This window comes from Phacochoerus africanus, chromosome 13, assembly GCF_016906955.1.
Source record: "Phacochoerus africanus isolate WHEZ1 chromosome 13, ROS_Pafr_v1, whole genome shotgun sequence".
Taxonomy (NCBI): domain Eukaryota; kingdom Metazoa; phylum Chordata; class Mammalia; order Artiodactyla; family Suidae; genus Phacochoerus; species Phacochoerus africanus.
The window spans coordinates 15761291-15777127 of record NC_062556.1 but is presented as its reverse complement, the minus strand read 5'-3'; the positions used below and the strand labels follow the sequence as shown (position 1 = coordinate 15777127).

Below are 15837 nucleotides of genomic sequence, written 5' to 3'. Positions count from 1 at the left end.
TGGGAAGGGCATCAAGAAACCATCTGAGCTAGATAAGTTTGAAATACTCAAATCTCTGTCACTTTTAATGACAGAAGTTTATTTTTACAGATGAAAACCAAAGGAGCTCCAGGTTGCCAAGCATGAATGAAAGGTCTTAGAAGAAGCAGCTCAAATCTGAGAAAAGGAGAAAAAAAATCTTAGCATTTGTTTTACTCTAGGGTTATGTTGGCTTAAGGTTTAATACCTTAAGTGTATTCAGCTGTGAAGGAAATTTTGAGAAAATTGCTGTTATTGTTCTTAACCCCCAAACTTCACGAATAAAACTTTTCTTTGAGGGTATTTTATTTGATTAGTCTCACTCTATAGCTCACAAGATGAGCAATTTCTAACATTCACCTTTTTTTTGTCTTTTTTTGCTATTTCTTTGGGCCGCTGTAGCGGCACATGGAGGTTCCCAGGCTAGGGGTCCAATCGGAGCTGTAGTCACTGGCCTACGCCAGAGCTACAGCAACGTGGGATCCGAGCCGAGTCTGCAATCTACACCACAGCTCACGGCAATGCCAGATCTTTAACCCACTGAGCAAGGGCAGGGACCGAACCCGCAACCTCATCGTTCCTAGTTGGATTCGTTAACCACTGCGCCACGACAGGAACTCCCTAACATTCACTTTTTATCGTCTCTTCTTTCAGAAAACCAGAAGGTTACAGAGAAAAAGTCTATGTCATTTTCATATAGAAAACTTCTTAGATTTGGTTAATTTCCACATAGATGTTTTTCTCTGAAAGACCTACAAAAGATGAAGGAATTTTAAAACAAGATGCATAATTATAATGGAAAAAGCAAAAATCTTAAAAAAATAAAGTAAGATGCAGAGATTGGGTCATGTAAAGGCCTTGATAGCCTCCACGCCACAGTCGTGATGACAGGTGCTCTTGGGCTGGTTTCTGAATCACTGTTTAAAGATGTTAATTACCCTGCAGGCTTGGAAAGTATCTTTTCAACAGCCTGAACCTGCTGCTTGTTTTTGACTCACTCAAACACAACATTGGTATTACAATTACTTATTTTTTTGCCTTTTAAGAAATGAACATCATGGAATTCCTGGTGGCTCAACGGGTTAAGAACCCAGGTAGTATCCATGAGGATTTGGGTTCGATCCCTGGCCTCACTCACTGGATTATGGATTCAGCTTTGCTGGCAAAGGTCATGTCTGTAGCTCAGATCTGGCACTGCTGTGGCTGTAGTGTAAGCAGCAACTGCAGCTCCAATTCGACCCCTAGCCTGGGAACTTATATATGCCGAGATGTGGCCCTTAAGAGACAAAAAAAGAAGGAAGGAAGGAAGGAAGGAAGAAAAGAAATGGACATTAAGGCACAATGAAAAGCATTTTTTTCAACCAGCAGTTCAGAAATCAGCAAAAAGAGCAAACAAGGCACTGGATCCTCCTTTGTTTTTGTTTTTTGTTTAATATTTAAAACAATTGAAGTATAACTGACATATAACATTATATTAGTTTCAGATGTACAATATAATAATTTTATATATATATATGTACTCCAAAATGATCACCACCATAAGTTTAGTTCATATTAGTCACCATACATAGTTACAGATTTTTTTTTGTTTTTGTGAAGGGGACTTTTAAAATTTACTCTAGTAACTCACATTAGAAGGACAATATTACTCATTACAGTCACCATGCTGTCCCCACGACATTTATTTTATACCTGGAAGTTTATGCTTTTTGACCTTCCCCCCTTTACTCATTTTGCCCACTCTCCACCCCTTACTTCTGGCACCCACCAATCTGTTGTCTTTATTTGAGGGGAGTTCCATATATAAATGAGATCATACAGTGTTTGTTTTCTCTGATTTATTTCATTAACATAATGTCTTCAAGGTCCATACATATTGTTGCAAATGGCAAGATTCATTCTTCTTTATGGCTGTATTATATTCTAGTGTGTGGTGTGTGTGTGTGTGTGTGTGTGTGTGTGTGTGTGTATTATATATATAATCCACATTTTCTCTATCCTTTCATCCAGTGATAGACATAGGTTATTTTCCTGTCTTAGCTATCGTAAACAATGCTGCAGAAAGCATGGGGGTGCAGAATCTTTCCAAATTAGTGTCTTCATTTTTTTCAGATAAATACTGAGAAGTGAAAGCTTTGGGTCATATAACATGTCTATTTTTAATTTTTTTGAGGCACCTCCATACTCTTTTCTATGGTGGATGCAGAAATTTACATGCCCAATAGTGTGCGAGGGTTCCTTTTTCCCCACAGCCTCGCCAACACTTCTCTGTTGTCTTTTTGATAACAGCCATTCTGACACCCATGAGATGATTTCTCATTGTGGTTTTGATTTGCATTTCTCTGATCATTAGTGATGTTGAGACTCTTTTTGTTGTTTTATTAAAATATAGTTTATAATGTGTTTTAAAATTTTAATTTTATTGAAATAGAGTTGATTTTAAATGTTGTATTGGCTTCAGGTATACAGCAAAGTGAATCAGTCATACATATAAATATATCCATTCTCTTTTTCCCATAGAAGTTATTACAATCTATTGAGTAGATTTTCCTGTGCTACATACTTGGTTCTCATTGATCATCTATTTTATGCAGTGGTGTATATATGTTATTCCCACCCTCCCAATGTTCCTTCCCCCAAATTGTTTCACCTATGTTAACCACAGACTGGTTTTTAAATTTGTGAAATTTTTTATTTTTATTTTTTGGTCTTATTAGGACCACACCCGCAGCATGTGGTGGTTCCCTGGCTAGGGGTCGAATCGGAGCTACAGCTGCTGGCTTACACCACAGCCACAGCAATGCCAGATCTGAGCTGCGTCTATAACCTACACCACAGCTCATGGCAACGCCAGATCCTTAACCCACTGAGCAAGGCCCAGGATTGAACCCACAACCTCATGGTTCCTAGTCAGATTCATTTCATTTCCGCTGTACCACGATGGGAACTCCTGTTTCTCTTTTACAAATAAGTTATTTTGTATCATTATTATTAGATTCTGCATATAAAAGATATATGGTATTTATCTTTCTCTGTCTGACCTACTTCACTCCATATGAGAGTCTCTAATTCCATCTATGTTGCTGCAAGTGGCATGATTTCATTCTTTTTCGGGCTGAACCTTCCACTGTGTGTATGTACCACATCTTTATCCAGTCCTCTGTTGCTGGTCATTTAGGTTGGCTCCATGTCTTGGCTGCTGTAAGGAGTGCTGCAATGAACTTTAGGGTGCATGCATCTTTTTGAATTAGCGTTTCTCTGGATATATGCCCAGGAGTGGGATTGCTGCTTCATACGATAGTTCTATATTTTGTTTTTTAAGGAACCTCCATGCTGTCCTCCATAATGGTTGTACCAATTTACATTCCCACCCACAGTGTAGGAGGGTTTGTTTTTTTTTAATGTCTTTACCCTCTCCAACATTTATTGTTTGTAGGCTTTTTGTTAATGGTCATTCTGACTGGTGTGAGGTGATATCTCGCTATAGTTTTGACTTGCATTTCTCTAATAATTAGTGATGTTGAGCATCTTTTCCTGTGTTTTTTTAGCCATATGTCTGTCTTCTTTGGAGAAATGGCTGCTTAGATCTTCTGCCCATTTTTTGATTGGGATTTTTGTTTTTGATATCAAGCTCCATGAGATATTTGTGTATATATATATACAAAATATATATATATTTTGTCTTTTTGTCTTTTTTTTTGTTGTTGTTGTTGCTATTTCTTGGGCCGCTCCCGCGGCATATGGAGGTTCCCAGGCTAGGGGTCTAATCGGAGCTGTAGCCACCGGCCTACGCCAGAGCCACAGCAACGCGGGATCCGAACCGCGTCTGCAACCTACACCACAGCTCACGGCAACGCCGGATCGTTAACCCACTGAGCAAGGGCAGGGACCGAACCCGCCACCTCATGGTTCCTAGTCAGATTCGTTAACCACTGCGCCACGACGGAAACTCCTCCGATATTTGTATATTTTGGAGAGCAATCCTTTGTTGGTCACTTGGTTTGCAAAGATTTTCTCCTATTCTGTGGGTTGTCTCTTCATTCCTTTTCTTTTCTTTTTTTTCTTTTTAGGGCTGCTCCTACAGCATATGGAAGTTCCCAGGCTTGGGGTTGAATTGGAGCTGCTGCGGCCAGCCACAGCCACAGCAACACAGAATCTGAGCCATATCTGCGACCAATACCACACCTCATGGCAAGGCCGGATCCTTAACCCACTGAGCAAGGCCAAGGATCAAACCTGAGTCCTCATGGATACTAGTGTTCATTACCACTGAGCCACAATGGGAACACCATCATTTTTTTAAAAAAATGGTTTCCTTTGCTGTGCAAAAGCTTTTAAGTTTAATTAGGTCCCATTGGTTTATTTTTGTTTCTCTTGTCATTAATCTAGGAGGTGGATCAAACAAAATACTGCTATCATTTATGTCAGAGTGTCCTGCCTACATTTTCCTCTAGGAGCTTCCTAGTATCTGACTTTATGTTTAGTTCTTTAATCCATTTTGAGATTATTTTTGTGCGTGTTGTTAGAGAGTGTTCTAATTTCATTCTTTTGCATGTAGCTGTCCAGTTTTCCCAGCACCACTTATTGAAGAGACTCTCTTTCCTCCACTGTAGGTTCTTGCTTCCTTTGGCATAGATTAACTGACTGTAGGTGCTCGGGTTTATTTCTGGGCTTTCTATCCTATTCCAGTGATCTAAATTCTGTTTTGGTGACTGTAGCTTTGCATTATGGTCTGAAGTCAGGGAGCCTAATTCCTCTAGCTTCATTTTTCTTTTTGCTTTTTGGGGCCACACCCATGGCATATGGAGGTACCCAGGCTAGGGGTCTAACTGGAACTACAGCTACCGGCCTACACCACAGCCACAGCAACACCAGATCTGAACTGCATCTGTGACCTACACCACAGCTCACGGTCACACTGGATCTTTAACCCACTGAGTGAGGCCAGGGATCAAACCTACAACCTCATGGTTCCTAGTTGGTTCATTTCTGCTGTGCCACGATGGGAACTCCCATTTTTCTTTTTCAAGATTGCTTTGGCTTAGAGTTCCCATCGTGGCTCAGTGGTTAACGAATCCGACTAGGAACCATGAGGTTGCGGGTTCGATCCCTGGCCTCGATCAGTGGGTTAAGGATCCAGCTTGCCGTGAGCTGTGGTGTAGGTCACAGACGTGGCTCTGATCCCGAGTTGCTGTGGCTCTGGCATAGGCTGGTGGCTATAGCTCCTATTAGACCCCTTGCCTGGGAACCTCCATATGCCGTGGGTGCAGCCCTAGAAAAGACAGAAAAAGATTAAAAAAAAAGAAAGGAAGAACGAAAGAAAGAGAGAAAGACTGCTTTGGCTATTCAAGATCTTTTGTGTTTCCATACTAATTTTAAAACATTTTGTTCTAGTTCTGTGAAGAATGTCGTTGGTAAGTTGATAGGGATTGCTTTGAATCTGTAGCTTGCCTTGGGTAATGTAGTCATTTTGATAATATTGATTCTTCCAGTCCAAGAGCACAGCATGTCTTTCCATATGTTTGTGTCATCTTTGATTTCTTTCATCAATATCTTACAGTTTTCAGAGCATAAGTCTTTTGTCTTTTTAGGTAGGCTTATTCCTAGGTATTTTATTCTTTTTGATGTAGTCGTAAATGGGAACATTTCCCTAATTTCTCTTTCTGATCTTTCATTGTTAGTATATAAAAATGCAATAGATTTCTGTGCATTAATTTTGTATCTTATGACTTTACCACTTTCATTGATGAGCTCTAGCAGTTTTCTGGTAGCATTGTCTTTAGGATTTTCTTTTTCTTTTTCAGACACCCCCACAGCATATGGAAGTTCCTGAACCAGGGATCAAATCAGGGCCAGAGCTGAGACCTACGCCACAGCTGCACTAACCCCAGTAACCACTGTGTTGAGCCAGGGATCGAACCAGTGCTCCACAGAGATGGACCAGATCATTAACCCGCTGTGCCACAGCAGGAACTCCAGAGTTTTTTATGTATAGTATCATGGTACTTACGAGCAGTGATAGTCTTACTTCTTCTTTTCCAACTTGAATTCCTTTTATTTCTTTTTTTTTTCCCTTTTGATTGCCATGGGTAGGACTTCCAAAACTTGTCTCATAACTGGTGAAAGTGGACATCATTGTTTTTTGTTTCTGATCTTAGCAGAAATGGTTTCAGGTCTTCGTCACTGAGAATGATGTTAGCTGTGGGTTTGTCACATAGGGCTTATATTATGTTGAGGTAGGTTTCCTCTGTGCCCATGTTCTAGAGAGTTTTTATCAAAATGGGTGTTGAATTTTGTCAAAAGATTTTCTATATCTAAGAATATGATCATATGGGTTTTATTCTTCAGTTTGTTAACGTGGTGTATTACATTGCTTGATTTATGGATATTGAAGAATCCTTGCATCCCTGCAATAAATCCCTCTTGATCATGGTGTATGATCCTTTTACCATAGTGCATTCAGTATGCTAGTATTTTGTTGAGGATTTTGGCCTCTATGTTCATCAGTGATATTAGCCTGTAATTTTCTGTTTTTTTTGTGTGTGTGTGTGTGTGTGTGGTGTTTTTGTCCGGTTTTGGTATCAGGGTGATGATGGCCTCATAGAATGAGCTTGGGAGTATTCCTTCCTCTGCAGTTTTTTGGAAGAGCTTCAGCAGAATAGGTGTTAATTCTTCTCTGAATATTTGATAGAATTCGCCTGTGAAGCCAACTGGTCCTGAATTTTTGTTTTTTTGGAAGTTTTAAAATCACAGTTTCAATTTCAATGCTTGTGATTGGTCTATTCATGTTTTCTGTTTCTTCCTGGTTCCGTCTTGGAAGGTTGTGCCTTTGTAGGAAGCTGTCCATTTCTTCTAGGTTGTCCATTTTAGTAGCTTATAGTTGCTTCCATAGTCTCTTATGATCCTTTGTATTTCTGTGGTGTCAGTTGTAACTTCTACTTTTTCATTTCTAGTTTTATTGATTTGAGCCCTCTCCCTTTTTTTCTTGATGAGTTTGGCTAAAAGTTTATTGACTTTGTTAATATTTTCCAAGAACCAACTTCTGGTTTCATTGATCTTCTCTACTGTTTTCTTTGTCTCTGTTTCACTTATTTCTGCTCTGCTCTTTGTGATTTTTTTTTTCCTTCTACTAACTTTGTGTTTTGTCTATTCTTCTTTTTCTAGTTGCTTTAGGTATAAGTTTAGGTTGTTTATTTGAGATTTTTCTTGTTTCCTGAGATAGATCGTGTTGCTATAATCTTCCTACTCAGAGCTGCTTTGCTGTGTCCCATAGGTTTTGGATTTTTGCATCTTTGTTGTCATTCATTTCTAAGTATTTTTTAATTTCCTCTTTGATTTCTTCAGTGATCCATTCGTTATTTAGTGGCACATTGTTTAACTTCCAGGAGTTTGTGTGTTTTGCTGTTTTTTTCCTTGTAGTTGATTTCTAGTCTTAAGGCGTTGTGGTCAGAAAAAAATTCTCAATATTTCAATTTTTTAGAATTTACCAAGGCTTGATCTGTGGCCCAAGATATGATCTATCCTGGAGAATGTTCCATGTGTACTTGAGAAGAATATATATTCTGCTGCTTTAAAGTGTTGTGTTAATTTCTGGTGTACAGAAAAGTGATACGGTTATAATATAACATAAACTCGTGCTAAACAGTAGGACCTTTTTGTTTATCTCTTTTAGACATAGTGGTGTCCATCTGCTAATTCCAAACTCCTCACTCATCCCTCCCCCTCAGCCCGCTTTCCCCTTTGGTAGCCAGTTTTGTTTTCTATATTTGTGAGTCTGTTTGTGTTTTGCAAATAAGTTCATTGGTATCATATTTTAGATTCCACATATAATGATATCATATGATATTTGTCTTTCTCTGTCTGACTTATTTCACTGAATAGTATTTCTATCTTCTTTACCCATTCATTTGTTGATGGACATTAACAGGACAGTAATAGGTTGCTTCCATGTCTTGGCTGTTGTAATTAGCGCTGCTATGAGCATTGGGGTTGCATATATCTTTTTGAATTAGAGTTTTCTCTGGATATATCCCCAGGAGTAGAATTACTGGAACACATGGTAACTCTATTTTTAGTTTTCCTTATGCTTTTCCATAGTGGCTACACCAATTTACCAACAGTGTGGGAGGGTTCCCTTTTCTCTACACCCTCTCCAGCATTTGTTATTTGTAGACTTTTTGATGATGGCCATTCTGACTGGTGTCAGGTGATACCTCATTGTGGTTTTGATTTGCATTTCTCCAATAATTAGTGATGTTGAACATCTTTTCCTGTGCCTGTTGGCCTTCTGTATATCTTCTTTGAAGAAATGTCTGTTCAGATCTTCTGCCCATTTTTTGATTTTGTCTGTTTTTTTGGTATCAAGTTGTATGAGCTATTTATGTATTTTGGAAATTAAGCCCTTGTTGGTTGTGTCGTTTACAAATATATTCTCCCAGTCCAAAGATGATCTTTTCTTTTCTTTTCTGGTTTTCTTTTACTGTGCAAAACTTGTAAGTTTGATTACGTCCCATTTGTTTACTTTTTATTTTATTTCTATTGCCTTAGGAGACTGACCATTGCTCTGATTTATGTCGGAGAGTGTTTTGCCTGTGTTCTCTTCTAGGAGTTTGATGATGTTACGTCTGATAGTTATGTCTTTAAGCCTTTTTTTTTTTAAATTTGTCTTTTTAGGGCCGCACCCTCGGTACATGGAGGTTCCCAGGCTAAGGTCAAATCAGAGCTGTAGCCATCAGCCTATGCCACAGCTACAGCAACGGGGATCCGAACCATGTCTGCAACCTATACCATAGCTCACGGCAACGCTGGATCCTTAACCCACTGAGCGAGGCCAGGGATCCAACCCACATCCTCATGGATGCTAATCGGAATCGTTAACCACTGAGCTGCTACGGAAACTCCTTTTTAAGCCATTTTGAGTTTATTTTTGTATATGGTGTGGGGGAGTATTCTAACTTCACTGATTGGGATGCAGCTGTCCAACTTTCCCAACACCACTTGCTGAAGGAGACTCTTTTCTTTTTGAATGAAAGTATAGGTATTTTATTCCCCTTCTAAAATATTACAATATTCTTTTGTAAGACTGGTCAAGTTTTTAAAACAAGAGGTAAATATAGTGCTATTATTGCTACTTAAAATTATTCCACATTATGATTTTTTTAAGAATGGAACGGGATTTTTGTTGTTGTTGTTGTTATATAAGACTATATAGATTATCATAGTCTGTATTTTAACCAGAAGTCTGGTTCTCAACCCAGAGCATGATGTGTTTTTGCCTCCAGGTTTTTTTTTTTTTTTTAAAGTAATAATTGTACCAATGTTGTATTTGAGTGGGTGAAAACAAGTAGCACATTTCAAACTCGATGATGAAAGATACTTTCAAAGCTTGTAGGATAATGAACATCTTTAAACAGTTGCTCAGAAACTGGCCCAAGAGCACCCTTCATCAAGACTGTGGTGTGGGGATACTGCAACAAGCCGGACCCTATGAGGCCTTCCCAGAAAAGACCCCCACTCATGTCCTCCGCCTGCCTATTGTCTATAGGAAAACTTCAATCAGAGGAATGAAAAAATACAGAGAAAAAGGAAAAGAGTTGAGCAAAACAAAATAATAATAGTTTAGCCATTCAACAAAGTCAAAGACCTTTAGTTCTTACTCAAGAACTACAGATAATATTCCGAGCCACGTCCTTGGAGCCATTGCAGGTGCCGAAGGTGGAAGACGTCAAGGGTATGCTGCCCGCAAGCGCGTAGTCCCCAGACCGGTTGGAACCAGAGGGTCGATGACGCTGACTCCCAATGACCTCACCATCCACCAGTCAGGAAAAGGTCCATGAGCTGCTAATGCCCTGCTTTTTGAACACTCTAAGACCCCTCATCGTCCCCTCCAAGAAGGGCGCCGTCCTTGAGGCACTCGCCTGCTGCTGTGTTCCCTCTCTGCCTGGCAATTAGAGCTACTTTTCCTCTTTCTTTCAACTCTGTCTCCGCGTTTCTCTTTGGCATCGGTGTACAGAGATTTCAGCCACAGCGATCAAGGCCCTTTTGTGCCCCTCACCCTTCACTCCCCTCTCTTAGCTTTACTTCATCTGGGAAACATGAAACAGTCCAGAGAATCTTCGCAGGTTGCCACCACAAAAATCAGTGTCTGGACCCACATTCTCTGCTGTCCTCTGATTAGAAAGCCCTCTGACCCTCTCTGGTGCGCTCTTCTTTCACTCAGCGAGGTCCCTCCATCAAATCCCCCACCAATCACTTATCAGGTTTTTGACTTCGATCACTGCTCTCAGCAGTCATACATATTATTTATTCCACCTTAAAAACCAACCAACCAACCAACCAACCAACCAAACTCTCTGGCAATCTCACTTCCCCTTCTGTTTCTGGGCAAAGAAACCAACACATAAAAACCAAACCAACCAAATTCTTCAAAAGGTTCGTCTAGTTCCCTGTCTGTAAGTCCTCTCCTCTTTTTCTCTTTTAAAAAAATCACTCCACGAAGATGGTCTTCCACCACCCCACTGGACCCACTCCTGCCAAGGCCACCAAATATCCACGTGGTAAAAGCAGTGATCAGTCCCCTGACCCACCCATCCTTCCGCCTGTATCCTCTTTCCACTAGGTTTCCAGGATTCCACACCCTCCTGCTGTCGCCCAACCTCCCCAGCAGCTCCACCTCCTTTTCTGCACCCTTTCCTCCCCTGACCTGTGTTACTTTGGTCTCAATGAATTGTCCCATGTTCCTGAGCAATTTCGTACAGTGTGAGCTGTTAGCTTCAGGAAGATGATTTCCTTTGGATTAAAAGATAATCAAAGAATAACAGATATTCAGAAAGAGCCTCATCCACACACACACACACAAAGGAAACAAGAATAAACAGTTGAGTGGTAAAAAAATTTACAGAAGGGATAACGCTCAATGTAGTCAAAGCGACTTGGCCTGGGTAAAGACTGACTTGCTGGTGGCAGCACATCCTAGCTAAATAAGTCCCCAGTATGTAGCAGGGTCTCTTTAAAGCAGTAATTCTACTTTGGGAAGACACTTTAAGAAAATAATCCTAAAGGGGAAAATGCATTTCAGTTGCAGAAGTACAAATATAGGTGCTTCATTTATAATGTAAACTATCTAAAGAAATGAAAGGAACAGCAGCAAGAGGCCCAGTAGATGGGAGTGGCACTCAGGGACCAGTTTGTGGGGACCAACCCACAGGTAAATTTTAAGACATCTACACACTGAATATTATCTGGAGTAAATTCATGAGGTCTATGTTAATGCAAGTGTTTAAATAAAGATGATTTTAATGGGAAAAAAGAGGAGAGCACAAAATAAGTACTTATATACTGACTGAAGCTATGTGAAAAGAATTCAGGTCATAAATATTCATTAGGGAAAAAAAGTCATCATTTACAGCTTTGAATGAACATGACAGCATGCTGGGCACTGAGAAGGAAATGGCACAAATATGCAGGAATAATGCACAATAAGGAGGTCCAGGCTGCAATCTGGGCTCCCTCAAAGTCCTTTGTAAACTCTGGGTTTGTGCCCCATCTGGACAAAGGATGGGGTGGAAGTTCTCCCCGGGCCATTGGCGGGTGTACCACCAGAGGGCGCGCCAAGCTTGTCTCCAGGTCTCCGGGCGCCCTCCCGCCCCCCGGCGGCGCGCGCTCCCCAGGGCGGCCGGGCTGGACCGCTCCCTCCCTGCCGGCCTCCTCCCCGCCTGCCGCCAGAGGGCGCCGCAGGCTGCCCGGCGCTCGGCTGGCCGCCCCGGAGCGCCAGCGCGGGAGTGAGGCGGGGGCCGGCCAGGCGGCGGCCATGGACCGCTTCGTGTGGACCAGCGGCCTCCTGGAGATCAACGAGACCCTGGTGATCCAGCAGCGCGGGGTGCGCATCTACGACGGCGAGGAGAAGGTAGGGAGGCGGCCCGGGCTAGCTCCCCAGCCCCCGGCTCGACTCTCGGCGCCGCCCCCGCCCGCCGGAGCCCGTCCGGCGCTCGGCTCCCGCCCGACTTTGGAACGGCTCCCGGGGACGCGGTGGGTGGCGGCCGCTCCGGCCCGGGAGAGACTCTTTCGGGCCGCTCGGAGGGCGCGGGCCGAGCGCGGCGCGGTCTGGGAACCCGGATTCAGCGCCCCGATCGCGGCGGACGGGCGGCGGGCAGGCCGGTTCCGCCCTCGTCGGGAGGCCCCGGGTCCTGCGCTCGCGAACCGGGCGTGGCTTCGGCGCTGGAACCTGGGGGCGCCCGGGGGACTCCCGGCTGTCGCGGCCGGAGCGGCTGGGGGACGGCTTTGGAAGGACCTCGAAAGGAGGTGTCAGCCTCTCCTTGGGACGCCTCGGCCAAAGGCTCTGCGGGTTTTCTGGGGGGGAGGGGGTGACCTAAGAAAAGGGTTTTGATGATTTGCTTTGTAGAGCGATGTAGTAGGCCATGCCTGGTCACCCGAGCTTAAACCTTAGGAGATCTGTTTGCAAACTGAGAGGGAAAAATACTGTGTAAGACATTCCATGGAGACTTCTCTCAAACTGCAAACTATCATCCTGTTCTGGGGAAATGTATAAGCTGGAATTAGGAAAAAAAATTTAAAAACCCGTTTCCTCCCCAGCGTTTTTAGTTTGCACAAGTTTTCCCTTGCACCCTCTACTTCCTTGCAGTTTCGTTAGAGGAACTTCCTGTTGTACTTTTGCATAGGTTCCTGGACTCAGCTTTTCCTGATCATGCTTTGCAGAAGCTGGAGGCCTCCTGCCTTGAAGGTAGCAGAGGGCCTGGGTCACAACCTTCCTTCGGAGGCACGGCTGACGGGACCGAGGGCCCAGGTTCTCTGCCTCTTGGAGGGCATTGTTTCATGTTTCCATTTTGGAGTCAAAGTCTTTTCCTTAAATCATTTCGTTGGCCTCAACTCTGTTTACTGCTTCAGTCCTTTCATTAATTTGATCTTGTATTGGGCTCGCATCTTTTGGTTGGAGCAACAAGCTAAAGGTTTTTGGGTTTTCAAACCGAGGTTACACCTTTGGAACTCTTGTAAATGGGAAACAAATCAACCCCCCTCCCCCACCCTGGCCCTCGGGGAGCTGGAGGTTGCCCCCACCCGCCCAACTGTAATTCTGGACATTGGCAGGTTGGTCTTCAGAGACTCCCCAAGCCTCTCCCTGCTGGCAATTCAGGCTTTTGCAGAGCCACAGGCTCTGCCCTTTTCTGGAATTCCAGTATGCAAATTAGAACACCTTGGCTGGCACAGAATTTAACTGTGGTATCTTCAAAACCAATAAAAAACCAAAATCATTTGTACCTTTGTATGAAAAACCATTGTTGAACCAGCACATTCTATTTTTTCTTTTACATTTTTTTTTTGCTTCTTGTTTTAGCAGACAAGTAGATATACGTATCAGAGGATTAAGAAAATGTCATGGGGAAAACAGTTGATCTAGTTAAGAATTTTTTTTTATAACCATTTTTTAAACTTGAAGTATAGGTAGTTTACAACGTTGTGTTAGTTTCAGGTGTACAGCAAAGTGATTCAGTTATACATACACATGTGTAAAGATAGATGTGTATTCTTTTTCAGATTCTTTTCCATTATAGGTTATTATAAGATATCGAATATAGTTCCCTGTGCTATATTGTAGGACCTGGTTGTCAGTCAGAAATTCCTAACTGTTCCGGAAGCTGGGGCTGGTGAGGGAGGGCCTAGGTGTCTTGAAATCAGGCAGGCTGCCCAGCACTGTGGTCCCCGGGCTGGATCTGCTCAGTCATCTGCAGAGCTGCTCCCAGTGGGACTGAGGGCCAGACTGATTCCCGTGGAAAGTCTTGTGTCCTGGCTTCCTCCCTCTGCTGGAGGGCAGCCAGACCTCACGTGGTCTGAGGACTCTCTCTCGGAAGCTGAGCTGGTTCCCTTTCAGCATCTTTCATTGGCTCCCTTCTCTAACTTCTCAACTTTGCACCCAGTACGTTCCCCAGGCCCGTGTGCACAGGGCTGTCTAAGAGGCCATTGGATGCTGCCTGCTCACCCTTGTATCTTTCTGGCTCATCCTGGGTGTGAAATACATTAAAAGAGAACAAAACCAGAGTATGTACTCTGTGCCAGGAGCTTACGTAATTTATCCCCTCCATGGCATTTGAGGTGAGTATTTTCCTGAATGAGAAAAGAATTCTCTGAGAAGACATGACTTGCCTAAAAGCCGCTGAGTTAGTTATCAGGACAGCCTGGAGTTAACTACTGATCAGACTCCCAAAGCCTGTGCTTTATTCCCATGCTGCAGCGCTTCAAAAATACAGCAGTCACCAGTGCCAGGTCCTTTATGTGTGTTCTACATACGCTTATGTAATAGTGTAGCCGCCAAGGATGAGAACACTGAAACGCCCAGTAGGGGGTTGAGAACACTGCGACCTGTCCAAGGTCACACGATTAGTAATGGGTGGAGCGAGACTGGACCCGGCTTTTCCCACCACCCGAGTGCCTCTTGCTTGTTTATACAGGCACGGTTTTCACGGGCCCCTCTTATAACCAGATAATGTGTTGTTTTCCTAAGCGGTGTAGACAGGTCATTTGTTTCAATTCCCAGTAGCCTCGGCTAATTTAAAAGCTAATTTGAGAAGGTTAGTAGTGTGTAATGTGGCAGGTTGGTAGCTTACACTAGAAGATTTAGAAAACATGTATTTTTCTTTCAGCTGGCTATTTATTTTACTTTTAGGAATTTGCCCTTGGGAAGCATTCAGAGATACATAAAAATATCATGAATGCGGCGGTGCATCACAGCAGGTTTATACAGATGACTGGTTATTATGTCCTATAGGGAAAAACCGGGAGCTGTCCGAGTGTCCACCGTCGGGATTGCTTGACTAAATCTGCCATGCCCTGATCCGCGTGAGGAACAGGCTGCGAAATGAAATGAGCAAGTTATAAAACTGTAAATATCGTGGCCTCATTTGAAAGAATTATAGACTCACACCCTGGCTGGTCTGATGAGGAATGATTTCGTTTTCTTTCTTAAAACATGGTTTCCAGATTTTCAACTTTTATATGACTTTTATAACAGAAAAATGTGAAAGAAAAACAAGAAGGAGTAAACTCCTTTGGCGGAATCCTAAGTCGTGTGAACGACTAACTTTGAAGGCGTTGCCGTCGCTCTGAGAGCTCGAGGCGGACCAGCCTGAGCTTGTCGGGAGGTTTAGCTCGCAATCCTTTGGACGCCCTGAAGGGGCTATTACAGCACGTCTTCACCGAGAGCAGCCGTTTTTCGGGTGCACATAGTTCAGGGACCCGGTAATGGGCCGTCGTCTGGCTTCAGCTTTCCACTCCCATCCTCGTGTTTGGCTTTCCCACGGGTACCGCGCAGCGTCCTCCTCAGCGCTGTTACGCCACTAAGTTACGTCATTACGTTACGTCGCCTGCTCCTGAGGTGATAACATTCGCTTCTGGGAAGGGGGACTCCTACTCACTGGCAGAAGAGGTGTTTAAAACAGTTTGAACTCACTTGTTTGGTTTTGCACATACAGCATTAAGCAACACATGTGAAGGCAGACAGAATTAAGTGCCGGGAGTGAGGATGTGTTGCTTCTGATGCGGAGGAGCGCGTGGAAAGCCGGTCTTTTCTCTGAGGAGCTGAGGTGCTTGCTGAGCTAGCGCCTCACAGGGTGTATTCAGCTGCGTGGTTCTGCATGTCTCTCCCCATGAAGGCTTATTAGCTGTGTTATGTAAGACCTACTAATATTAAGATATTAATACTATAGTCCTATGTTACTCTTAGAAAGTAACTTTCTTTTCTTTCTTTTTTTTTAAATAACAATATGCTTTATTAAAATACAGGATCTCATACTAGTGAGGGAAATATGA

General features: G+C 43.0%; 1 protein-coding gene across 1 annotated transcript in view; it reads left to right on the top strand.

Annotated features, from left to right (window-relative positions):
• Positions 1–11746: 11746 nt before the first annotated feature.
• VPS36 (vacuolar protein sorting 36 homolog) overlaps positions 11747–15837 on the top strand; it is a 33899-nt gene continuing 29808 nt past the window's right edge. The window contains exon 1 of the mRNA XM_047755908.1: positions 11747–11923. Coding sequence (XP_047611864.1) covers positions 11828–11923 — 96 coding nt within the window. The 5' untranslated portion in view covers positions 11747–11827. The remainder of the gene's footprint in view (positions 11924–15837) is intronic.